Source organism: Falco rusticolus, chromosome 9 (assembly GCF_015220075.1).
Source record: "Falco rusticolus isolate bFalRus1 chromosome 9, bFalRus1.pri, whole genome shotgun sequence".
Classification (NCBI taxonomy): domain Eukaryota; kingdom Metazoa; phylum Chordata; class Aves; order Falconiformes; family Falconidae; genus Falco; species Falco rusticolus.
The window spans coordinates 51,287,888-51,315,864 of NC_051195.1; the positions used below are offsets into that span (position 1 = coordinate 51,287,888).

Consider the following 27,977-nt stretch of genomic DNA (forward strand, 5'->3'; position numbering starts at 1 on the left):
CACCTTTGTTTAAAAAAAAAAAGTGTCCAGTATTAAGGAAAATGTTTAAAAAAAAAACCAAACCACTACTGCAAACAGGCCTAAATAATGTGTGAAACTGTTCCTAACAGCTATTTTGTGTATACTTTTCAATGTAAACGGTCAGCTGTCCTGATAGAACACTAGCTATGACAGTCTACACTCCAAACTGTAGCACATCTAAAGCTGTTTTCCCTGGATGGTTGTTGCAGGCGGCAGGGACTGGTACCCACCAGCCTTCTCAAGCTGCCTGTAGGCAACGTGCCTTCCCTTATGCGCCTTCCCTTCTGACTAAATGAGAACTGCAGGTTGATTTTCTTCTAGCTTTTTTATTTTTTCAGGATGAAACAGTTTGAAATTGGTTAATCTCTGATACCAGGGTGGAGGCAGATCTACTCCACCTCCTGTTTTCTGCAGCTGAACAGCCCCTGATAGCCAGCGTTACTCCCTGCAGTGGCGCAGGCAGCAGCAGGTCAGAACCAGCCCCGTGCACTGTTTTCGTACCATTTCTCACTGTGGTATGTATCCATCAAAAAACCCGTCCATCAACGGTAAACTGAAACTTGCCAAACTGGGCTTACGCGGAGTAGTTCTACCCTTGCACTGTTGTTCCTAGAGTGAAGTAAAAAACCAGCTCTTGTACTTTGTGGGTTTTCTTCCCCAACAACAGTGTGGTGCACAGTACCTGCTCCAGGAGCCTGGCTCTCTTTGTCATGCTAATACAGATCTTTTAGGGTTAAGTAACTCATTTCCACAGCACTGAAGAGAGGGGGTAAGATGTGCAAAACCACTGCAGCAAGCAAAACATTTTCAACAGTGTAAGAAGGGAAAAGCAGCGGCAGCAATCAGCGCCACATAAAAACACTAATGAGGAGAACGGTCAGAACCCTCTTTATTCTGAATCAGCCGTGTGTGTTTCTCTTGGTGCGGGGAGGCTTCTACACAACTAGCGCTGGTCTCCAGTGATGCGGAAGGGCTGCACGCGATGGCTCACGAAGTGTCCATCGTTTGTACAGTTTCATCCACCACCTCAAGTTCCAGGAGCGCTACATTCTCTGTGAGAACAGCAGTAGTTCCTTTTTCACACTTGTATCTACCATACCTGTTAAAGAAATAGGTGAAAATTAAGCGCTGGAAGATGGCACTATGCAGGAAAACTCATTTAAAATTTTAAACCTCATCAGCTTTCTCTAGAAGTTTCCTATAAAAATCCACAGTAAGTAAAGGAACTACCCTTACCGCAAAACCCAAACTTACTGCAATCACTGATGAAGCTTCAGACAAACCAGCTCTTTTAGGAAGCACACAGTGGTTAAACAAATAAATTGCCAAGTAACTGGAAAGGCTACTTTATAGAAATTAGCAGGATCTCACTATAGCATAGGATGTCCTAGCTGTGTACCTTCACTCAAAGAACAAGCTATTTATTTTTTTTCAACTCTAGAATAATTCTATCAATGTATTAGCTTTGGGTGTCTGTGCCGCAGTTAGCTAACACTGAACACAGCCTGTAATCAAGCCACGCTTCTTAACTGCATCTGAGTAAGTTGTCACCCTTTTCACCCATTTATGGAGTAGAACCCAAAATCTCACTTAAAATGTGTAATAAGAACTCTCTCCTAACTGCCCAGCTATAGACATCTCCACTCAGAAGGAAGCATTGTGCTCACAGAGCTGTACAGCAAGGAATCCGAAGGACCCTTAACTGCAGCAGTGTGATGCTTTGTGGCATCTGCCTTAAAAAGAAGGGGAAAGCGATTCCTTTAAACTCTACTGTTTTGGCGGTGGATTGAGAAGTTGCACAACTTCTACAGGTACCATAAAAGCATGCAGTGCAAAATCTTTTAGCTGCCTGGGGGGCTGTGATTTCACTGATAAGGTGATGTCCACCAAGCAACATAGCTCTGCTAATGCTCAAGTTTTGCTCACTTTAGAATTTCAACACTGTAACCTGAACGTTCAGTCTGACAAGATCCCATGATACACAAATGGTATACCTGGTTCCCAAAGTGTTCCGTACCAGACTGTTCATGACAGAAAATTTAAAAGTTTCGCAATTACTGCCTTAAGGAAACTAGCGCCAGAATAACAGCACCTTTGTGAAGGATTTGCAGTAGTCTCACATGCTGTGCAACCCTTCCGTGTGCTTTAAGGAAATGAACCCTGAGAATGCTAAAACGGGGGCTGTACAGAAATCTTTTTGCTATGGCTTGCCAAATAAAAGAGCCACGGAAAAAAACGCCAGAAGTTTCTTCAAAATGGAAATGGTTGAGAGAGGACTTCGATTAGGAAAGCATGAATGCTTACAAGCATTTTTGGTAGTTTGTTTATACATGAAATGGGACTTTAGTCCAACTAAAAAAACAAATCTCATGACTGCTGTATTTAGCTATTAACCGTAAACTGTCCTTTCAACACATCATAGTATATTCCTGGACAATTGTGGGGAAACTGTAGTGATCAAACCAATGTCTTAAAAAACAGTCTTAAAAATCTTGCATAGGGCATGTTTTCCAGCTGCTGGCTAGGAAGTCTCTCCAGACACAGAATAAACCACAACCTGGTAGTCACAGGCTGGGGTTTGAGTTTTCTCTTGGGTTTTGGTTTTGTTCTGCAGCGAATTCGTACCGAGTGCCAGGTTGTGCTGCCCAGTGCTGCTTTTTCAAATCCCCACGCTAAGACTGGGCAGGACAGCAGAGGGTAGAGTGGGGCCACTGGTCCTTCTGACACCACACATTTCAGCAAGAACACGGCAAAAAAGATGATGTTGCTACCTAGAATCCAAATACCGCTCAGTCACAAATGTAAAACTGTTACTTCCTCAAACTGCTGGAAACTCAAGAGCAGCCTCCTGGTGCAGTGAAGTTGTGGCAGGTGAGAACTCTTGTCTGTTTCCTTCATGCATCTGTACCTGCCACCAGCAGCATCTATTTAGCTGCAGGTACAGCCATTAGGTGTGTTTTGTTTAGTTGAAATTCACATACAGATCTAGAGATTACTCTGACAACATTCAGTATTACAGAAAAGAGGAACTGCTGGAAAAAGAACAGATAATGCACAGCTTCAGGAATACCAACCTTTCCCCCTTTTTGTTGGCCACATCATATGGACGGAGAAAATCCAACTTGTTCTTGCTTATAACGCAGATATCGATGTTGCTGCCAGAGCCCAGATCATTGTATATGCCGGCTGCAATGGCATCTCTCACAAGCTGTTTGGCTTCCTCTTCCTGGAAAAGTCAGAAAAGCTGTCACTGCACGAGCACTGGCATTTCACAGAGATGTTTGCCCATGTGACAGTGGAAGCTGTGGAAGCTGTGAGCTCTCAGAATAATGCACGAGATACCAGCACCTTTTTAATCACCAAAGTACTGCAGAGCAGTAACCGTGGGGCTACCTACAGGGCCAGCCTTTTGTCCTGTTCATGATCCACCACCCCCAGGACAGGTCAGACTTGGTAAAGACAGACAAGGAAGCAAAATTAAGATTTCTGTCTTAATGAATGGAGAAAATAAATTTTACAACCTGTACATTACAAGTTCCCTATAGTGCCCTCTGTGTAACAGCTGCATACAAATTAAAGATCCATACTAGTCCAGTTAACAAGTCTTCCCTAGACAGGAACTATTTAATCATCCTCGGTAGTACCAAAATTATTTCTATCATTTTGTAACATAGCTTGGTTGCAAAATTTATTCAGCTCATCTTAATAGTGTTGCAAAGCAGCCTTGCACTGTACTGAACTGAACTGGCTAGTATTTTTAATTCCTGTCCTGAACACAAGTGCAGAGAATTTAAAGAAACCTGCTGAAAACACTGGTCAAACTAGGTACCTGTGTCAAGACACTGCAATTTGTAGTGAAGTTCTCTCCATTTAAGTGAAGAAATTTGAAAAAATTTGCTACAGCTTCTTACACTTCAGAATTGTAACTAAAGCAAAATATATATTTAATAAGGTTCATTTAATGCATACTGTATATATTTCAGAAGCGTGTATTTCTAAATGACTTTGTACAACTAGTGGAATATTTGCAACAAAACCAGAACAGAAAACTGGAACAGGAAATAAAGCTCACTATTTTTATTGCTTCTGAAACCATATATTAATCCTGCAAGAGTTCTCATGTTTGCTTTCTTACAGGTTTTGTGTATCTACCTTCTTTTCAAAGGGCAAACACACAGCCGCTAAAATATGCACGTGGCATGGAGCTGAGAGACATTTACTACAAGCTACACAGGCTGAACCTGAGCGCAATTATCTGCGTTAACACAAACACAAGTAACATTCAGATGAGTCTTCTACAGTGAAACTTTTCAAATTCATCAGGCTCTCCATTAAAATATTTTAACAGCTCCATAATAATAATCTTCATCCTCCCCCAATAAAATGCATGAATGGTATTGATGTGACAGCATCTGAAATACAGGTTTTGCTACGCCCGGTGGCCTTTGCCAAAGAGGCAGCATTACAGCTGCGCTGGCTCCCTCTACAGATCCCAGCAGGGCTTATTTTTATTTCAAAGGCAGCTCGCTGAAAAATAACCGATCAGATTCAGCGCTATTAGAAATCGTCTGATAGAGCCAGTAATTCCTTAGTTTTGCGCTGTAATTGAAGATGCCGAGCATGAAGAAATATTGCCAAACAACTTTCTGGGTGTATCATTTTAAATACTGTAACAACAAGGTACAGGCTTCTGTTCCCAGTACCCATGTGCGCCTGTCCTTGCGACAGAAGCGACGCTACTGCTTGACAAAGCCCTCCAAGTTCAGTGGTGGGGGCGAGCCCCTGTCCTACACCGCTTCCCATGGCACCGTATTACCTGCTAAGAGAGAAAAGCAGCGAGGATGGGTCCTGCACCCTCAGCTCCACTGGAGCCTGTGCAGAGCGAGCACTAACGCTCAGTCATCTGGCAAAAGCATCCGAACACAAGGACAACAGACTGTGTCCACAGACACACACACCCACTTCAATCTTTTCAGTAGCCTTTCAGTACATACCAGAGCACGTAAGACCCCTTATTTTTCTCAAACAAACAAACAAACTTGAAAATGATGACTACAGCACACCTGTTCCAGTGAAGAAAGAATTAAGACAAACATATCTACGAACACAGAAATGTGGACTCTGTTTTAGCCTCAAGTAATTCACAGCAGTTGCAGCTCAGCTCAGCTCACCCAACACGATCGTAACTGCGTGGTAAGTTTACCATGATCGCTTGTCATTGCTGATACCTCACACCTTTGAGTAATCTTCCGCCACTAGACACCACGAAGCAAAGAGCAAATATTCAATGCTGATTTTGATCAATGAAGCTTTTTAAAATCTGCTTCGTTTTAAAGGCCTTGGCGTCCCTGCCAGTATCCTGCCACATGAAAATAATGATGCTGAGACCCACAGCCCGCTCCTAGAACGTCTGATTCAGACAGCAGCTGCACAAGCCCCAGCGTACCAGTGCAGCTGAAGAGGAGCCCAAAATTAGCTCGGCTACAATCAAGTCTGCTCCCTGTGCATACTCCACATTCTCCAATGGCCCTCTATAAAAGAGCTTGTTAATAACAGTATTCCTGTTCTAACAGCTTAATTAAGGTATTGACCAGGAGGGGGGCATTTTTTTCAGTAAACTATAGCATAAATTCTTATTTCACTCCCACTTTTATTAGTATTACTCTTTTTAAATAATAATATGAATTACACTTTCTACCAAGCTGACTATAAATAAACAGCCATGCTGTAAAAATAATAACTCCTGTATCTTGCTTCAGTGTTTTTGGTAATAAAACTCTGATAAGCAAGTATTTCCTCTTTCTGCTGACAGAAGACTGCTTTCACCGATTTGTTGCATGCTAGAGGTATTTTACTACTATAGTGAAAGTGAATATACTAAACCAAAACAAAGTATGTGTAGATGTTTTAAAAATTGTTAGCAAAACCAGAATAATTTTAAGCTATTATGTAAGTGTTAATATAAGACAAGCACCGCAGCTTAGGAAAACTAAAGCAGGTTAGTAGGGGCTTGTTTCACTCTGCCTTTAATCTTTTTTAGACAACACTGCATATATTCCAAAGTCCTCTCACTAATTTAAATTTCATTTACTTTTTAAGATGTACTCTATCAGCCTACTGTTACCAAAATAGTTCTAAAAATACCCAGTACAGCCAGTAGAGCTCAGCTGTAACTGCACCAAGGCATCCCCCACACTGAGAAAGTCCCAAATGCAATCTTGGCTCTTTCATCTGATATAGTGCAGCCTAGCTCATGAACCTGGAATAATTTTAATTGTAGAAAACGCTGTTTCAGGGCTGTTTACTCCTCTTTTCATAATTTAGGAACAGAACCAGAATAGCCACAAAAAAAATAAACAAAACCACCAAAACCCAGAACATTCCTTGATGGAAATCCTGCACTCAAAGTTCTAGCAAGGCCTATTTTACAGTCGGGGGTTAGCATGGAAAGTGCTGACACAGTCTTACATGCAGGGGCACGAATGAGTCGCTGTAATAATTAATCTTAAAAAACCCTAAAAGTTCAGAGTATATAAAAGGAGCACTTCCTACTTTATGGTTGCAAAGACCAAGCTAACTGGGAATATCATTCTCTCGGGTCCACGCTGCTTCTTAAATGAGATTACAGCGAGAGTGATGTACTGCAATGCGAGTCAGTTGTGACAAGCAGCACTTTATAGAGCTATCTGTTTGTCTCCATCACCACATCACACAATGTGTCCCAGGACTCCAATGTGCAACTCCATTTACCACTACATGACAAATGGGCAGCACTTGTAAAAGGCGCAAAGAGGTCCAGATCAGCCGTGTAATGGTCACCACAGATGTACTGTGGTGCTTGAGGGGGGAAAACACAGACCCCCAAGTTCATTAAAGTGACCAGTAATGGATCTTTCAAAATGTGTCTTAGGAATAGTACAGTAAAGGCTAAAATAAATAACTCAGCATGGAAGGCTAATCTGAAATGGTGTTTGATAAATTATTTATAACACAGACAATTGTCTGCATTTAATATTGGCGCTACTGGTAGCATCTTTAAAAGATGATTTATGTGTTGTAATGCCATTAAGCTTTATATGGGCCCACTGCTGGCTATAAAGTCTGCTGAGATTTAGAGAATGAGTTTTAAACTGTCACTGCAACATCATAGTAGATAGAGCCTGTATTAAATCTTTACTTTAAACCTGTTATCTGGAGAGTTGCATTTTGTAGACACTCAAGAACTGATAGATTACCTCTCTACAGCTGCTATGCTGCAAGTCCCAAACAGCACCAATAAGGAACTTTTACACATTATTCTTGTATATGACTTGAAACAAGTTTCTCTTCTCACTTAAGCGATTTCCAGATTTCAAATGCTACTGAAGGAAAAAAGAAAAGAGACTTTACCCACAGAAGATGTGGGTATTTCTACATCATATTAATACTCTCTTTACTAATAGCTTTTAAACAAGTTTATCATTATGCCTCCGGCAGTAAAGGAAGCAGCTGGAACAGCTTTGCGAGTATTATTTCCTCCACATTTTGTAACTTCACAAGCAAGTTAAACAGGAGATGCCTTTTCCAGATTAAAAAACTGTAGAGAGGATTTTTTTTTCTCCTTAAATTCTTACTGAAGTGAAACTAATACCTTCTACAGGTCAGCAGTGTGCTGTTAGATACGTGATTCATACTGGAGTTGTCTAATAGCAAGTCTTATCAAGAATCTGAAATATCATGCACAACGAGTATTACTACAGAATGACAGTAACATTTTTTGTAAAAATAAAAAAAATTATAACGCTTATCACAACTGTCTCTTACACCAGAATGAAACTTGTTAATATTATATAGTGTAAGAAGTTGATCCTACTTAAAAGTGGGAATCCACAAAACCCACATGGAAACAGAAGGGGGGGGGGGGGGAAATCAGAAGCTTCAGGAAAGACGACGATAATAAAAAATAAATCTATATAGGAGTGTTGGGAATTTGGGGCTAGGAAAGCGATACCTCTTGAAGGACATAAGCACCTACAGAAGCATAATTAGACTTTGGAAGAGTAATCGGCAGACTACAACATGTGCGAGGATATGTAATTCTGCCTGTAGGGAGAAGCTGTGGTAGAGATCAATATGTAACTGGAAGCAATGCTAAAATCTGCTGGCTAAGTCCAAAGAGATAACGAAACTGAGAAGCAGCAAAGTACTTTGCGTTTTTCGTGTAAAGGGAGGTTGAAAGACTCCATTAGTGAGAATGAATTTGTTTTGGCTATCTTTTGAAGCTGGAAAGGGGCTGGCACATGTAATTTAAACCACTCAGGTTTAACAAGTCTTCACCAACAAAACAAACAAAAAAAAAAGTATGCATTTCAAGTAGTACCTCATAAGCAGATGAATGACATACCTTGTTTCCCAATTTATTTATTTTTTAAATAGACCTATGCTACAATCAAGTCAAAATAGTTTGCTTTCCTCTCATCTTGGATCAGGTGAATGAAATTTAAAAGTAGTCAGCCTTTTCTAGCTCCCCCCCTCAGCCTTCTTCCTCCACCATCTTTTGTTTCTGCTCTAAAAAGTCACAAAGGAAGTTAGAGGCGGAATGCTGAGGTTTAACAGTCCAAACAATGCAAAACAGGCTACGTGTGATGAATATGTAGGACAGGATTCCAAATCAGAGAAAACAGGATTAAACTGACATGCCAAATGACCACAGCACAAAGAAACATTTACAAGATAGAAGTTGCAAGTAGAGAGAATTAAAGCAACGATCACACCAAAGGCAAAGGGGTTATGAAAATCAGAATGTGTAAGATCAGCAGCATCTGTGAGACAGGGAGCTGCAGAACCCAAAAATGGGTCCTGGGAACAAACACCAGTTTGTGCGTAAAGAAGAATGGGCAGAAGTTACCAGAAAATTCCCAGCACATGATGGAAAAATTAAGATATCTACAGATACCTGGGACTAAAACCGTGCCCTGTATAGGTATAAAGATGGCATTGCCTCCATTCTACTGAATTTCAACTGTACGGTATTTTGGAATCATGTAGGCTCTAAAGAAAAAACTTAAATCTAGATAAATATATACCTTCAAATATTACATACAAATGTACTTAGTTTTACTTAACAGCTGTTAAAGACTAAGATAAACAGAAATTTAGTAGTTTCTAAAGCAAAGGGGTGTGTGTGTGTGAAATGATAACTCTATTACTCTGCGTGTTATATAGCTAAGTTACTTTAAATCAAGGTAATGTGTATCATGTTATTTTCCAGTTCTGTTTCCACAACCTTGTTAACAAGAAACTGAAATGCTCCAAATCCTGAAACATTACTTTCATTCACTTGCAAGAAGGCAAGTGAATGACTTAGTATTTGCACAACAAACAGTATCAAGGACTCACTATTAAATACAATTAGAATTTTCTCTCCAGAATGCAACCTGTTCAAACACTGTGGAACATGCATTCTGTTTGGACTGGTAACTTCAAATAAGTTTATCTAAATTCTAACTTCTCTGCAAGTTAGGAAGCTGGACTTCTGTTTAAAAGAAAGAGGGGAAAAAAAGCAGAGGACAGTGAGTTACATACATGCTGTATTTCCTTGCACCACTGTACTACCACTCCACTCCTCCCTGGGCGCTTTCTCAAACTCAAGTCCACAGAGCCTGTCTGCGCCACCATCACCAATACTGTACATTAAAAGATAAAAACCCAACCTGCTTAAATCCCTGGATTACGAACTCATCAGGTTTAATTAACGTGCTGCCTACTTCACACACAAAAATACAGAAAAAATCGTTTTGTTTAGGAAGTAGAAATCTTCAGCACAAACAAATATGGCACGGGCAGGAAATTACACACAAAAAAAATCAGAGCATAGCACTGACCTCGCAGTCTTGTCAAAACTCAGCAATCTGAGTTTTTTCACAAATGCACCTATATTCATTCATTAACAGATCACAGATTCATAGATCAGGTGATTCCCTACTGCATTTGATGTCAGTTTTGTTGTGAATAACATGTTAGTAAGTGTTTATTTTTCTAACTGTTTTCTACAAAGAACTTTTCAAATAAAATGCACCTTAGTCCCTAATTAATAGTCTCAGCGGTTACAGTTTTTTCATGTTCCAATGGTAGACGCCTGCAAGCCCAGACTCATCACCACCTCCCCCTTCCTGATATTGTACACCACACAAGTATAATAAACCATGTTAATATTTCATACCAGTGTGAAATATGCTGGAGTATCAATTCAACATCTGCTGTCTTTAGGGTACTGGCATCCCGCAGAGACACTTTCAATTTGTAATTGAGTTCTATACTGAATTAATCAGCAGTTTATCTTTTTTAGTAAAATAATGTCTTCCCCACTAACCTGGATTTACATTAACAATTTATGCCAAATTACCTGCCAAGGCAGGAAACTTATATGATTCGGAACTACTATTCAATAACATTAGTTCCTATATATCATTCCTTACACGAAGATTAGTACACTACATATTTCCAGTGGTATAGAATTAAATTATACAAGCTTCTCTCACAACTAAGGAATTTCTTTTAATACTATTCCTATGCTCTGAACGAAGAACAAATAAGAAAATTCATTTAATCCACTACTACTTATGTCTGAGTGAACTTCATAGTTTTTTAGGGAACAGATTCTCAAAACAAAAACTTGCTCAACAGGAACAGAGCTGTAAATCCTGCCAGGCTGCAAGTTCCACTCTAACAACACAGTATCCTCAGTTTTCTGTGCAGCTGCATTACTGCACAGTAACACACTGAACTTCAGCTACCAGAAAGTAGCCAGATATGTACACCATGCAAAAGATTACCGCTAAAATTAGTATATATTATTACTATCAAATAGTAATAATCATAAAGTATCAAAAAATTATTATTCAGCAATAACACATCTGGCTTCAAGTAAAGCAAACCTCCATTCATACAACTACTACTTTACCTCTGGGGAAAACAAAACTACAACCAAACCCAAAACAAAACCAAAAAAAGAGGAAGGGAATGAAGGCCAGCATTTTATTTGGAACAAGAAGTCTTGGGCCCTCTGGTAATTTTTCCTTCCTAATACACCAAAACGCTCCATAACGCTTACTGGCTGGGAGAGAGTCTCCCCTGACAGCCCCAGTGACTCCCACCCTCTGCCTCCTTCCCATTCACTCTTCCCTGCTCAGACAGAAACTGCGCTCTGCCTCCACAGCCCTCGCCGCAGGAGGGGCACTCAGGCTTCATGCCATGTGAAATATTTTCCAGTATGTTTTGCCTGTGTTCTGCAGTTATGGGAGATATACAAACTGAAACAATTTAAACTGGAACACCTGCTCCTGAGAAATGCATCAAAAATAATTACCTGTCCTACATCTACCCTGTGCAATGAAATGATCTCTTAACATGGAGCTCTGCTTCTGACTAGCTTGTCTACATTATTACATACAAAGTTTAAGTGTTACTTTCATAAAGGTGAAGAAATTGTGGCTCTTTGTCATGCAGCAAGGCCCAATTTAAACTAAGGTAAAATTTATTTCCATCGATATAGTCTGTAAACAGAAAAGTGGAAGGTGCTACTGGGTATCACTGCTAACCCAGACTGGTATTGTCAGCAGTTTCCCACCTGATTTCTGCACAGAAATTGTGCTTTGATATATTCAGAAAGCACACCTCAAAACACTTCTCCAGTAATCCTAGCCATTCCAGAGCACATCTAGGTAGCACATTTTAAATCAGCCTCGTATTTCCTGTTTAACGTTGGTTCCGCAAAGGAAATCAATCCAAGGCACAATCCTGGCAAAGAAGATGAGAACCGTACTAACTGTCCAATGTGTCAAGCAGGTTACCATAGAATAATTTTAATCTAATCTAAAAATAAGAAACAGCATGATAAGCCTTTATTTTCTGGATGACTGTATGCACTAACCTGACATTTACCCATGGAAATTCATGTCTCTGAAGGAGACAATAACACAGGTATGTAAGGAAAGCATGAAATCTGTATTGCCATGAGCTCTGTCAGAAAAGGCAGTGAAGATATGCCACTAGCAGTCTCAGTTATTGTCACTGGGTAATGAAATAAACAGATACACAGAGCACAAATACAAAGTACTTATTTTTGTTCACGGCCTCAGACTCCCCCCCCCCCCCCCCCCCCTTCCCCCCATTTACTTAATCTCTGTGTTTGACACCAACAGGGGTTCAAGTATCTCAGGCAGGCTCTCCTGCTTAACTCTGATAGTCTGGCTTGATCTCTATTGTCTGCTGTCTGAGTTCAGCCGACAAACCTCCCAGCAAGTGGTCACCTTCCTATGGAGTCATTAAACCTCTGAATGTCAGCTGGTGGGATTAGCCTGCAGACTTCCACACCTGAGCCCTATGGCGGGGACACAGGCATTTTGATCACCATCACTAATGAATACAGAATTCATATGCAGCTTGTCATTGCTCTTGAGCCTTGAATCACACAGATGCAGGCTAAATAAGACTGATGAGACAACTATTGTTGAAGATTACAGAGTTTTGACAGTTTCCAAAAATAGCTTAGTATTATTGTCAGTAGTTAATAAACAAAAATAATACCCACCATATTGAGGGACAGTAGGAAATACGAGCACAGAAACATTTGAATGATCTGTATGTCAGCTGTTTAAATATGGGAGAAAGTGACATGTTTTCATAACATTTTGTACTATGCCTGATGTATTTTTTTTTTACTGAAATAAGAGGTTCAGAGTGAAAGTTGCATTTAGACTACTTTTTACTTTGACACAGCAAAGATCATCAGCAGATATTGAGCATCCAGCTGAATGCATTCTTTATGCCTCAGCCACTTCACTCTGGGGCTATGGGGCTATCAAAAGTACCTCAAAAATCAGTGGCAAAACCAGAAACAACTGGGGGCCAGAAGAGCCCGAGTCAACACATTTTGCAACTTCCAGTCCTCCTCCTTCCTACAATTTCTTTGTGAACACACCTAATCTGACAGCTGCAACTATTAACTGAAAAAGGTCACTACCTCTGACTCCTCCTGTCTGCCCATCATTTCTCCTTTTACAGAGGACTACCCAAATCTGCCAGCTGAACTGCTCGTAAGATTGCTCCCTAACCCGTGTTTGTCAAAACCAAACAAGTTGGCAAAAGTAATCACTGCAGAATGATCACAAAAGCAAACCTGGCCAACAGGTGAAGGAGTGCAAATCTCTGGCAGGACAGCAAGATGCTGTTTCAGACAGCACAGCTGCTGCAGGAGGCTAAGTGCCTACACTCCAAGTGGAATATAGTCAGAACAGCCCCCTCTTATTTTTAATCTGTTCTTACTCCTCCAGAGTATTTTTGGTCTCATTCAGAATCACTTGACTTTCCACCACACTTTAAAAATGTTATAATAAATGACTGTAAATATAATCTCACATTTTCAGAGTGATCTATTTTAGAAATAATTATTAAATATGTGCCAGACTACCTCATTCCATTTTTTTCCCACCTCCTCCATTTCCCTGAACTCACCACACAAAGATTTACTTCCCTTTCCCCACAATAGTTCTGCTTTTTGTGCCTTTTACCAATTCTCTTCCTTTTGGATCCTCTTCTTATTAAACCTGGCCATTTTGGTGAAATACCAAAGAGAAATGAAGTTACAAGCAGCCTGTTTCCTTACTTAAAGATGACGCTCTTGTCAGAAGGCTAGAACATAGCCTCACCGTACATCAAGTAATTCTTCTACAAAAAGCTTCTACTTTTCAAACAGAACTCAAATACTAGCATAAAATAGGTAATACCCCACACACACATCCCTAGGAGTTCAACAACCGCAGTTCAGATAACCCAGAATTCTAGCATTTAATAGTGTAGACATTTTTTTCCCCAGATCATGATGGTTTCCATATCCACTGACTCGGAGTATTTCTTTACTATTGTTTAACACCAGAAGGCACGAATGCATTTGCAAAATCTGGCTGTAAGGCTTAAAAACCATGTGGCTACTCTATTGAAACACTACTGAAAGAAAAATTGGCTGCAATGAAAGATCTAAGCTCAAAACACTCTATTAGATGTGCTGTTCTTCCACTTACGTTTTTTAAACTAGATCTATAGCTGCCCGCATGACAGATTAATATTGTTCCACGGTAGTTAGGAGCTTGGCATTACATTTTTTGAAGCATCTACAGGCCTTCAGGGCTGAAAGTGTTCACATCTTCAGCAATCTATAATGGTTCCTCTAGAGGCCAGCACTTGCTTCATAATGAAACATGCCTCCATAAATCAGACTGCAGAAGTGGCACTTGTGTACGTCACCATCTATCTTCACAGTTTCTCTGAAGGATGTTGGGTAAAGATCATCTCCCAGCATTGAAACCAGGGAAAGGACCATCACAGTTGGCACTGATAAAGCATGTGCTACTTAAATCTGAAGACACACTAAGTCTATGGAAAAAAAACACATCCTGCTGGTGTTAGCATGCCTCAGGCAGTGGTAGAAGCTTCAGCAACTCATCTTCAAAAGGCAGAGAGCCAAGGCTCTAGAAACCTGCAAAAATTGGCTAAGCCTGCAGTCTTCTTTTTTATTTTTTTAATTTTTTTTTTATTTTTTATTTTTTTAAGTTGAGCATCTTCAAAGTCTACAATTCTAACTGTAGGGCACAGCAGCTGCCACTGCAGATTTGATCCTCTCAGCTTTTGGCAGCTCTCAACTTGAAATTCTAGCAAAAGAATTTTTCAAGTTGCTATTATTGCCTGTCATGGATTTATAAATATTGTGCACTATCTGCTGTGGCATGGCTCTCATGGGACACCAGTGCATGCCAAAAGCATAACAGAATGAAAAACAGTTCCTATTCTTCAAATAAATGCTAATTTTTTTTAGCTGTGCTCACACGATGCGTTTGGTGATCAGCTTCAATAGTACAGAATATATATCAGAGGCAAAAAAGCTGATTGTCTTTTCCAGTAGTATTCAGCTGTTACTTTCATTAAGCTTGTTTAATTACATTCCAGATGCTAATTTGCAAGTCGATACCAGAGGGTGCAGGACAGTTTGCCTTTGAATCATTTTTCTGTGATGTGATGGTCTTGAAGCACACCACTACCCTCCAGTAGCCCTAGCAAGATATTCTGACAATTAGTGCAAAAGAAAGCAGCATTGATCTTGACAGAAAAATATTAATCCTCTGCCCATTTTATTAAATTAATCTCCAGGAATTTTAAGTTTATCATTATTGCCATTTCATAGCAAGTTTTATGTAAAAATATATATAGCATACTTCAGATTTATTACATTTTAATTTCAATAGAAGTGTTGTTTGCTATTTCATTACTTTAATGGAAAAAAAAACAAACAACTGACTTTAAAGGTAAATATTTTCAGCTGGCAGCCATAACAGAATACGAAGAAGTGTTAAGAGTAGGGTTGAGCTCTATCACCCGAGACTTCGCTGGTTTAGTTAATACGATTACTGAATATCTAGTAGAAACAAAGGAAGGGTTAAGGTGCCTGCAAGTCTCAAAGATCCAAGTATCTATTTCAACAAATGGGTAGGCTGCATTGCTACATGCTTGTTATAACAGTGACTATCTGATGCCATTTATGGTTGTGTATGAAGACAATTTAATTAGGATAACCTTTCTAAATAGAAAAAGATGGAGATTTACCAATCTTTGGTTGCTCTTACACAAAGAATGACTTAAAATATAAGCTTGAAAACTAGCTGAGCATAAGATGAAATTTTTAGTTTCATAGCACAGCTCTTTGACATTTGTATCTTTTAAAGTGGACTATTATGCTGTAGCTGTTGATTCCAAGGATTTGTAGTTCATATTTTCAGTATGAATAGCACACATGCCAAGCGCACTGTCACACAAGAGGATGGAAAAAGAGAGATACTGTCATTCTTACAGTGGCATGAGGGGAAGGAAAAATAAAAAGGTAGTCCACCTCTATCTAGGGGTTCTTCCTACCAGTCATCTAGCATAATGCTACTTACCGAAAAAAATTAAGCGCCCATTAAAAATATACCAGTATTTCCAATAGCATTTATAAATATACTAGAGGCCAGAAGTCCAGTATCTTCAGATACTGCCCAAAATACTGCAGCAACACAGGAATCCTAATCTTATCTCCATTTTTGTAATTCTGCACACCTGCAACTATTTCATATATATCTGACAGGAACCAGTTGCAGGAATATTTAGAAAACTGCTTAACATTAACTCTTAAGCAGTTTAACAGAAAACTTCCCAGAAACAAGTTTGTTTGGGGATGGAGTTTTTTGGTTTACTTTTGGGTGTTGTGGAGTTTTTTTGTTGTTTAAGTTAATTGTTATTATATGTCAAGTTTCTTCAGGAGATGTAACGAGGTAGGACAACAAATTTTAAGTTTGATTTATCAACTTTAGAGAGTACCTCAGTGGACTTACAGGACCTTCACCTGAAAATACAGTGCATTTGAAGGGGAGGAAGTGATCCACAGCAGCTGCATGACAAAGATGAGGAACATCTGAAGACCTTTTCTGAAATAAATCAACTGTTTCCTTTTCCACATTATTCGATACTGAGCAGCTGTAAGATTTGTCATACCTGCATTTTACACTGAAATGGCTGCAACTGTTAGTGTTACAAGTCATTTTTAATGAGTTAAATTTTCATTTGTGTTCAATTCTCATTTTTTTCTTTACTGTGAAATTATTAATCAATTGGAATGAGAAGGAGCATTCACAGAAAGTCAAGAGATTAATGTGGTTTAAAACAGGGCTTGACATTACCGAGGCATTTTACAAAATACACTTACAGAACGCCCTTTAATTGTTTTGGGTTTATTTTCATCAATAGTCTGTCTGCAGAAAAGTGGATTTTTCACTGGTTTAGTTTAGCAGGCACTGAACATGGTGTAACTAAGCGTAAGGAAATACCACAGATAATACAAAAATAATGTACTGCATACATTCGTAACAGAATAGCTTGTTCTGATCTTAATCATGACACTCCAGCTTTTAGCTCTCCTGAATGATTCTCTATAATGAACAATGTTTTCCAATTTTTTATCAAGATCATCAGCAGAACACAAACAACCCACAGCCTTATAAATCTGATAATCAGTCTTTAAGTAGGTATTAAAAAGTGCAATTACTAGTTCTGAACGTACCCAATCAACCAGAAATCTAAGTGGTTTTATATACTACTTGAACATTTTTTATTTTACAATCATGCATTCTCTTTTCAAGACTGAGAGGGAAGGACTGACTACTGCCAGAAAAACAGCAATATTGACTACACAAGAGCTGTTAAATTCTTGGAGTCAGCTATAATCAGTAAGCTGTATGTTTTTAGTTTTCACCTATATTCAAATCACCCAAGTTTTTCCATATATAAATTTGCAAGAAGCTACATTCCTTTAAATTTATTTACCCATCAATTTCTACAGCTTTGCAGTAAGCTGACATTAGTACCTTTTAAATGCAGGGAACTAAAGCAGATTTAACTTTTTTAAAGCTTCAAACCTTTTAAATTCTTATAATCATAAGGATGAGGAGGACTGAGGGAAGAAACACTGAGGTTTAACAAAAAAAAAGTTTCTTACCTCCATGTCTGGTTTGTATTTATCTTCAAATACTGCCATAGCCGCTAATGATCCAGAACCTATAGTAACAAAATTAGGACACTTATTTAAGCAGTGTATTTAGATATAGCTTTTTTTAAAAAAAAAGAAAAAAATGTATCAGCAGCAGAAACCAGACTGAAGTCTACCTTAGTTTATTACACACTCTAAAGCATCTACCCTCTTTAAGTCCAGCACCTAATTTAATCCTAAACTTACAGCTAGCGTACACAGACTTGTCATGGTCCGCATTCTGACAGCCTTTTTCTTTTTACTATTTTGAACACTAAGATATGAAAATGAGGTTTAAAAAAGAGAGCTAACTGAATGCCACAGTTTGTAATTCCTACTCCTCCATTTCTCCTGTCCCACTTTTGTGCCTGGCCACATTAGAGGGTATGTCACTTAATACCAAGACACTCGGAATGAATAGATTGCTTTAACGAGCTGCCCTGGCACAGTCACCTTTACACATGGGGATGAGCAAACTAGCAATGGTAATAGGGTAGCTGGCTGCTGCCATCAGGTTATTTCTCATATCTACTTTTAAACAGTTTATTATGCATTTACTTTGTGCCATTATTTTTACACTGAACAGTAACAGCTGAAAAGACAAAATGACAGATATGAAAACATGAGTTTAATGTTACTTCTCTTAAAGGATGCAGTGCAAGTGCAGTAATGGAACAGAAGCCATCTCTACCCCAAGTACTGTAACTGCAGCTGTTATAAATGTGTTTTCCATAAAATAATGCAAAAAGCAGTACAATACCATTTGAAACTGTAAACTTGCTTTGTTCAGAAACGGTGAGTCTTCAGGAAGATATCTTGTCTGTCTGTGGCCCTAACCATATTTCAGAGAGCACTACTTTTGGGGAGTGAATAAAGTTACCTGCAATTTTTTACTCCAATTAGAAGATTTTTTGGCATTTATTACTTTTTAACTTGTTTTGCATACTGCTATCTGTTTAGCTGGGTCACAGAGAAAGCCATATTTTCTATTTAAAATGATTTGTGTATATCGCTTGACCACCTCAATGGTTTAGTGAAAGAAAAAGGCAGCGATTAAACAGTTTCAAATGAGGTGTCCTGCTGATTTTATCAAGTCTGCTGAATGTATAATGAAAAAGGAGAAGCTGACAGTGACACTGTTGAGAAAATACAGACTACCTTATCTGAACCATTTAAGGAGGTCCAATTATAGATCAAATTTAAAGGGTAGAAACAGCAGATTTACAGACACAAATCAATGAACATGGTAATCCCAATGAATATGACAGATATTCCTGTTACAGAATATTGCTGTGGTTGAGGATCATTACCTTTACAGTACCAAATACATCACATCTAAAAGCAGTAGGACACTCTAAGCATGTACTTGTATTACAGGCAATGACTATTCATTTACACCTTGGAGCAATACATGACTCCATTTTTTTAAATGCTGAAACTGGAAAAAAGGAAGATTTTTAAGCAACTAATAGCAGAAATGAACTGCTGATACAAACAGCTGGTATCACAGAACAAGTCATAAATACCGATCCTTCAAACAAGGTCAAAATAAGGTGTGTTCCAAAACAAATACAGGACTTGAACCATAAAATAATTATTCCTGTGGAATGACACAGGAATGTTTCTAGTGGGGGGGAATATCAGAGATACTGTCTCAAACGAAGACCACAGTAAGCTGCACTCAAATGAAAGCCCCTGCCATATGCAGAATGGGAAGCCTCAAACCCAGAAAACAATCTTACCCTTGGATAAGGGTCCTTTGAAAATAATAGAATATAGAGACTGAAAAGTGTGCAGGAATGAAGGTATAAAAGGCAGTATCTGACAGAAAATACTGCATCAGCTACTGAGCTAAGAAGAAGTGGTCTTAATTTCTTAAAACTTCTACTGACAAATAAAAATACTGCAATATTTACATTATTGATCAATTTTATACATGGCTCAGACTGGATTTACTCTTCCAGCTCCTTTTTAAAAGAAAATTCCCAAAGATCCTATGAGCAAGAACTCAGCAGACTTAAGGAGGGGGAACCAACTTTATGTTACATTACATTAAATCTTTTTATACATAAAGAATTTCAATTAATTACCTCACTATGTTACCAAGAGCAAATAAATGCCAAACCTAATGTCACCTTTAAATAAATACACGCAGACAGTCCTATAATGTAAGTTTTCAAAGAGTTGTTGAAAGTCTTAATTAAACCTATATGCAGACATTTACATCTGAAAACCAAGGTCCCAAGGAGGTTCTAAGAGAACAGGAAGTAAAGCTAGAAAAGCTGAATAAACTCATTTGTTTTATACTCTACTGCTTATAAATCCTAAACATAAACTTTATAAGCTTGCATTTTTAAAAAAGTGCCTTAGCAAGAATCTCACAGCATAGCTAACCATTCTCTGAAAGAACAATTTGTAATCTTAAATAGCACAATGAAAATTCTTTACTCTTACTAGCACCAGATGTAAATGTCATGCTTTTAAAAAGACAAATGTATGTATACTTCTGAGTTTCTCCATCAAAACAAATAATTTGCTGTTTGACAACAGCAATATGAACTGTTTTTAAAAATACTATTGATGTGTATATATTCACCTGCAGCACATTAACTACAAAACCTCCCTCAATCCCCCTATTTCCATTGCTGGTGGACTGAAACCTCAACATTTGACTGTCCACGCAGAAATGCAGAAAAATGCAGTAAACAGTTGCTTGTGAGCTTAGCTGCAAACTTCACTATCCAATTACACCAACTTCCGTCTACTTGTCAAATTCCACATACAATCCAAACAACTCCACAATGTTCCAAGGAGTCCAACTGACTTGTGAAAGCTATGCATTGTAACAGGAGAGCTGGCAATAAAATCTATGAACTTAAGTAAACATTGGAAGCATGGTTTTCTTATTGCAGTACCTATGAAAGTACAGAAAACTTAGATATTAAGGGTCTATGGAGAACTTGTTTGTACGTGGGAAACAGCTGTTCTCTTGTCCATGTATTCAGTGCCCACCAATAATTCATTTTTAACAAGCATGCTTTGCCTTTATGTAGAAACAAGTCTTAACAATTCCCAAACATAACGTCTGGAGAAAGATAAAATCCAAACATTGCAAAACACCATCTATTAAATAGAGATAGATGTTCCCACCTCATACATGCACTAACTGATTTAAGTCACTACCAGTTAGGAATTCAACATTGCTGAGATGCAGCAGTTCAACCTCAGATCTATTAGAACATTCAGGAAAGCTGTGAGATGATGGGTCATTAGTTTCTTTAACTAAGCTCAGATTCAAAGTAATACCAAACCAGTTATTTACCTTAGGTAACTTCGGTTTGAAATCTTACCAACACACAACCAATGCAGAAATAGGAAAATTTTCTTTGCTGTACTTTTTTTTTTTTCACATGTTGGAAGTTTACAACTGTTCTGTGTATGAGCAATAATAACAATTAAAGTGTAATTGGTAAAGTCGTCATGTATTTGTATTATACAACATACAGGAACAAAACCCTTTGCCTACATTTTTTTAAAGCCACTAACTGCTATGAACGGTTACACTTCAACAAACACGATCATCAAGACAGAGATGCCATACCAATTCCAAAGAACTTATTCTGCATACGTTTTCAGTAAGCTACACTGCAGAAACAAATATTCAGAAAATATTAATTGAGCATCTAATTACATAAAAATACTGATTACCAAACAAGTTATAAAAACCTATAGAAACTGAGATTCAAAGCTCTACTCTGAGGCAAATGCTTTTCAGTCTGATAATGAGCATGAACCAAGTTATGACACTGTAAGAGATTTTTATTTTCTTCTTTAAGAAACATTAGTCATTTCATAAGTTTCCACAGCTGTTATTAAAAAAATTCTGGACTCAACTGTGAGTTAAAAATCCCATCTGGTTGTTACTCAAGCAGTTGTACCATTTCAGTATTGATTTAAAGTGAAAGACAGTTATTGATACATAGCAAAACAACCCAGCCAACAATAATATCCACCATGTTTTGCAGCTGCAGTAGCTTTTCCAAAACAGATGAACTGGATCTTTTTAGCAGAACATTCATTGAAGACAACTTATTGCTAAGCACAGTCCATTTTCATCACCCAAGGACCTGTTTGCTACCTCAGCCTGCCACACTAGAGGATGTACAGAGCCTTGAGAGAGTAACATTTAGCACTTCCTAATCCATCACTGTCAGGGCTCCCTGACAGGGCATTTATTCACACACACTCATTGTTATTCAATTTGCTGTTCATTCTAGGTAAAAATTCGGTGATCTCCACAGCCCCATCGATCGGGATCATTTTTCACCCTGGTTCCTGGCTGAGGGGCTGAGTCTCAGCAGTGGTAGTGCTTGCTCTGCAGGACAACATTGCCAATGCATGAAGAGCTGATTTATGAATATGAAGCAACACTGGTACCAAGGGATTAGCTTTAGCCACCAGAGACTACTGGAACATACTTACTGTTTCCAAAAGCTGAACTACAGACTTCAAGTGCTTTAATTTTATGCATGCATTTCATTATAAGTCTTGGCCAGAAGCTTTCCTAGACAAGCCAAGCAATCAGACAATCTTGCATCGTTTGCTGAAAACCAATTTTGTCCTTTGTCAGCATAAACAGTTTAATTTCATGTTTTCACTCCTGAGTAAGCACTGAGTATCTTTTAAATCTCCCTTGCAAGGGAGGACATCACTCTCCAATGCATTATAACACACAAAACCCCAATGCCTCGCCCACCTTTCCTATTTAATACTGAATTTCTATAAATTCACCGGCTCAAAATACCTACCTTGAGTTAATAAACTGCCCTTAGAACATCTGGAATAAATAAACATTAGCCTAGTCTAAATAAGCTCAAACTACTACTACCTCTGGATTTGACATTTGACACTTTTCCTCCTGTCTCAGCTCTATCTTTCATTATATCCATAAGCTAATCTTTTTACTAAAACGTATCCTAGTCACCAGAGAAAGTATCAGTGTACCAGGTGTTGAGATGTAAAGGACATTTACGCCAAGAAGGGCTCTGTTTGACAGCATGGCCAGAAGTAACATGCAATCACCAGACACAGACCTGGTACAGTGGAAAGCAAACTAAGTTTATGCTACAATGAATTTAGTCCACTGATACTCTACTTCCTACTTGTTTGAACTTACTCTGCTATTATGTTGTTTTTGAGGAGGGAAGGGGGAGCAGCCAGGATTTTCAGAAATGCTGCATTTTAAAGCTTTTAAAACATAGGCAGGGAAGTAACCATGCACGTATGGAAACCGTGTGACTTTATTCAGGCTATCAACCACTAGCAGCTATTAGTATAGAGTCAGTTTAGTTTTACAGTTTACTATACAGTATCAGGTATATGGCAATTATATAAAAAAAAGTAAATGCCCAATTCTTAAATCAAAGGCTGAACAATGACATCACATGACTGTTACACTGATTTTATTTGCCAAGTGATCTGCCAGTTCCTAAGGTACTGGCACCATCTATTGGTCCCATACCACCTCTGCAGAATTTCTGCAAGTTAATCAGTTTTCATTATACAGTCGACCAGATAATTCTGTTTAACAGCTGCACTGTTTTCGTAGTGCAAAGATCCAGAAGAAAAAAACTTTAACATTTCCAAGACTACAGTAACCAGCTGATTTATTTAGAGATGCCAACCATGAACAGAAAAATACTAACTGAAAGTTATATTTTCCTATCACAGAGTTAACTCCATCAGACATAGGCTCAATCTGATTTACTAATCTGACACACTTCATTTTCAGATCAATTTTCTTCTCTGATATATTTGGGCTCCACATTACACTTCCATAGCTCTACCAAAACAAAGCTTTCATTTAAAGTCATCCAAGTCTGCAAAATAAAACACAAGTCTGAAATGATAGTGTCTTCTGAGTGATCAGAGAGCAAAAATGATTGGGACCCTTGTTATGTTTGGAATTTTACTTTTTCCAGACATTCTCAGTAGGGTGTTAACCTTAAAAGCCACAGATGAAACTGCACAAGAATATTATTAGATCATAAGGTACTAGTTTAACCTCTTACCAGTGTCTCAGTGATACCTCTTACCATTTTTTAACCTTTATTCCCAGGTTATTGCCTATAAATCACAAAAGACTTCAGAACTAATCAAACAAGCTGACACTACTATTGAAAAATACTCCCTTTGCCAAAGACCGGGCAAGTTCTGTAATATTTCAAGATATGTGTGTCCTTCCCTTCAACAATGCATGTGTTATTTGCCTTCTCAAAAAAAATACAAGGATGATGGTGATCACTAAGACTCTCCTGCAAATCACAAAGCTTACTGTGGCTTATTATTTCAGGATTCTTACACCATAAGGGACTCTCCAAGCATCCCTCAATAATTAAGAAACAGAACAAGACATCTAAAGAAACAATTTTATCTAGGGGACACGAACAGAGAATAGTTATAAGACATAAGAAGAATGGCAAGTTAAATTCACAAATCAATATTAGAGACGAAGATTTTGTATTCTTTAATACAGTGTCTTCCTGACTATACTAAGAGGCCTCTAATTGGGTTGTTTAGCAAGATCACAAGCAGAAGGGTATATGCTCAAAAGCCACTTCACAACTTGAAATTACTGCTACTGCAAAGCAGCACTGAGGAGTTCAAAAGTTTAATTCTCTTCTGTAGGTATTGTTCATCTCCTTCTGTAGAACTGTGAAGTAACGGAGCAGCATTTCTGCTTTTTGAGTGAGACAAAGACATTCCACAAAAGCTACCTATAATTTGTATTCTGCTACCACAAAGTACTTGTTTCCATGTACTTATTTCCACATTCTTCTTTATAGTTAAAAAAAAACACAACAGCAAATTAAGAATATATTTGTCAAGATTCTATTTTACAATATATCCTGAACATTGCTTTTGTAATTGGTCTTGAGGGTGGTGTACATACTGCTAAAGAAGCATGCACAAATCTGTGGTTTCAGCTTTGAATATTATCACAGTCCCCAATCTGAAACTGAATGAGACATACACACAACTGTATACAGCTACAGCTCAAATTACTGCCATTACAGAAAGCGTTACATGGAGGGAAGAGCTGGGGTACCAACACTTAATAATCTGATGGTGGGTTACTATTGTCAAGTTGACCCCAGCAATAGACAGAACTCAACTTCTTTATTAAGAAGCCCCACACAGTAGTTAAAACTAATTATTATATGTAGCAAGTAAACCAGGTGTTGCTTCACTACAATGAAGTGACTTCTTGAGTAAAATGTAACTGCTGCTTAGCCAGAAACACAGAAATACAACAGTCCCAAAGCAGAAGTAAAGCACATTTTGATTCCTAATGGAACTACAGAAAAGCTTCAGGCAGCATGCAATTCCCCAAGTGAGACTTCAAATGAACCATGAGTTAGGACTGTCTGCAAATCAAGTTTTTAAGGATTTTTTTTCCCCTCCACACAAAGTTCTCTTGCTTTAAGGTATGCTCGGAAATGCACACAGCAACTCTCCTAACACCAGTTTTTTGGCAGTTTAGATTTAAATAGTATATAGCCCATGTTTTTAAAGTGGTAGAAAATAAGCAGAACGGTGCATCTGCCTTAGAAATACAAGTACAACTTTGTATTTGAAGTCTGAGGTCTGTATAGCTCCCAGCAAACAACAGAATTTAAATAAAAACACTTTAAATAATAATTTGAAGTGTTTACCCTTTTTACCAGGCAGCTATGTTGTAATACTGAGGGAGTATCACTTACCCATGGTAACATAGGGCAATTTGTCAGTTGATCCATGGGGATATATGCTGTAAAGGTGAGGTCCTGTGACATCTACTCCCCCTAACACCAGGGCAGCACCGATGTAGCCTTGATACCTAGGAGCAAACATTTAGATGCAAATCTGAAAGTCCACAATAAAGTTGTGATTCTTTTTAACACAACTTATGAATTTGAGAATTTTTCCATGACTATACCAGGTGCACCTCTGTAACAGAAAAGACTGCTTTTACTATTTGTGAGCAGCAGTTTTAATTAAAAGAAACTTACTAAAATATGGTGTATTTCAGTCTCAAGCAGAACAAGCAAGCAGGCTGGATGATATATTTGTGCTAACAGGGAGAGAACCTGGGTTAGTTTTCAAGCCTTAAATTAAATTCCTGTATCTGCAATTAAGTTTTTATTCGGATATTTTAAAGAAAATATATTCCTTCATTTCCCCCACAAGATGTTCTTGGCTGCTTTTAACTTCTTAGTTTACTGCTTTCAACACACCTAAGAACAGGCTAACTGCTTAGCAATACAGCATTAAGCAACCAAGCTGAACTGTCATCATTTATCTCAGTCAATTGGTTGCACAAAACATTTTCTTTTCATTGCTTTATTGCACCTTCCTGAAGACTTTCCAATAGTTTGACCAATCACTACCTTTAATACATTTACATCATTCTTTCCTTCTATTTCAACAGAATTTTTTACTTCTGTAAGAGACAGCACTAAACAGCACTGGAATACTTAAAAGGTTTGGAGAGTATGCCCCTAATGTAAGGGCACGTTCTACATCATGCTGCCAGATAGGAAGTTCAACTGCACTGCCTGTTTGCAATCTGTCAAGCGATGAGATGAAGTTTTAGGATAACTGCTGTACAACTTCCAAACATTTTACTTATTTATCTCACTACACCAATGGCAGACTTCCATACTAAAAGCTGTGAGCTTCAGATGGTTAAATACTTTATTTTGAAAGTAAAATACATTTTGAGGTACTGATTCTACTAGAAGTCACATGAAATTTTCTATTTTAGAAGTTCACACGTTACAAGGTTATTACTGGTCCAGCCATGTCACCACAGACACACAACAGTTTTCCTTGGTGTGACCAACAGTTTATTAAACTACTGTCCTTCTGTTTTTGCCATGTAAACACTAGCAACACAGTACGACTACAGTGTCAATTCTCTAAACCACCACAGATTTGATTTCTCTTCTATCTCAGCTCCAAACCCTACAAAACAAAGGGCAATTACAAAATCTTTTATGAAGGTGAAAGAGGCTGAGGAAGAATGCTCCTTCACAGGAGCTTAAATACTATACAGTGGTTTTAACAGCATTGTTAATAAGCAAGAAACCCATTCCGCTACCTGAAAAGCATTTGCTTTAGCATTCGATTAGCTGTGACAACTCTTGGAAGTCGCCCAGTAGATAGCGAATGGAGCTCCAGATTGGAAGAAATCAGCTGAGTTGTCATATCAGTATCGGCAGCTGTTCCAGCACCACAACAACTGAAAACATATTATGAGCAAGTTAGGAAAAGGTGAGGGGTACAGGTGAAACAACTCTTTGCTTTATCCAACTGCTATAAGTTTTCTTATTGTAAAATTGAGGAAATTATGTTCTCATACTGTCAGTATTTTCAGAGCATGAAACAAGATAACCTGTTCAAGTGTAAATGAAATACTGAAAATCCCCAAGCCTCGCTAATCAGTTATCATTTTCAAGTACACCTTAGTGTTTGCCATCAGCAAAGGACACGGCTAAAAATCTCAATATTATTACCAATACCGTTACACAAAAAACAGGTTTTATACTTACTAGATATTAGGGGAAATGAAGTGTATTTTTGAACAGTTCTTGTCGGCAACAACCATTCCTTCCGTTGCTCTCGTATCTGCTCCGAGGACTATGCCATCCTGCAGAAAGAGAGAATTATCCCAAAGCCTCGCTCTCCAAAGGGGACCTTTCTGGCATCGACGGCGAGACCGGCTGTACGGCCCGGGGCAACCCGCGGGGGCCCCACCGGGAATGACTCAGCAGCGCGGAACCTCCACCAGGAGCCGCTTCCCGACGAGGCCCGCCGCGGGGCCGAGCGGCCTGCCCCCGGGGCCGGCGAGGGGGCGAGTGGCGGCCGCGCCCCGGCCCGCTCCGGCCTGGAGGGGCGGCCCACGGCCCGGAGCGGTCCCCCAGCACCTCGCAGCGGCCAGCAGGCCACGCCCCGCGCCCGCCTCACCTTGAAGACGACGCCGGCGATGGTGGTGCCGGTCTTGCGGGCGGCGGGCAGCCGCAGCCCCTTCTGGCCCAGCTCAGCCTCCAAGAGGTTGTTCCTGCAACACAGGGCAAGAAGTGGGGCCGGGCCGAGGGCTCCCCCCAGCCGCGGCCCCTGCGACCCGCAGCCACCCAGGCCCAGCGACCCGCCCGCGCCCCACCGCGCCTCACCGAGCGCAGTTATCGAAGCTGAAGCCGCCACTCGGCGCCTGCAGCACGGAAACCGCCGCCATTTTGCCGTTCCAGTGAGGGACGGGGGGGCCTGCCGAGCACTTCCGGGTCAGCCGCCGGCGCGCGCACGGGGGCGGGGTGGCTGGCGGGGG

The 27,977-nt window shown here is 39.2% G+C and overlaps 1 protein-coding gene across 1 annotated transcript; it reads right to left on the reverse strand.

The window, feature by feature from the left end:
* Positions 1-886: 886 nt before the first annotated feature.
* PSMB7 (proteasome 20S subunit beta 7) lies at positions 887-27,960 on the reverse strand. The gene is made up of 8 exons (XM_037400909.1): positions 27,826-27,960; positions 27,620-27,713; positions 27,205-27,302; positions 26,754-26,894; positions 25,375-25,490; positions 17,582-17,640; positions 3,096-3,247; positions 887-1,120 (listed from the first exon to the last, which is right to left on the reverse strand). Exons 1-8 carry the CDS (start codon positions 27,885-27,887, stop codon positions 1,009-1,011), a joined length of 834 nt encoding a protein of 277 aa, XP_037256806.1. The 5' UTR covers positions 27,888-27,960; the 3' UTR covers positions 887-1,008.
* Between the last annotated feature and the right edge of the window lie 17 nt (positions 27,961-27,977).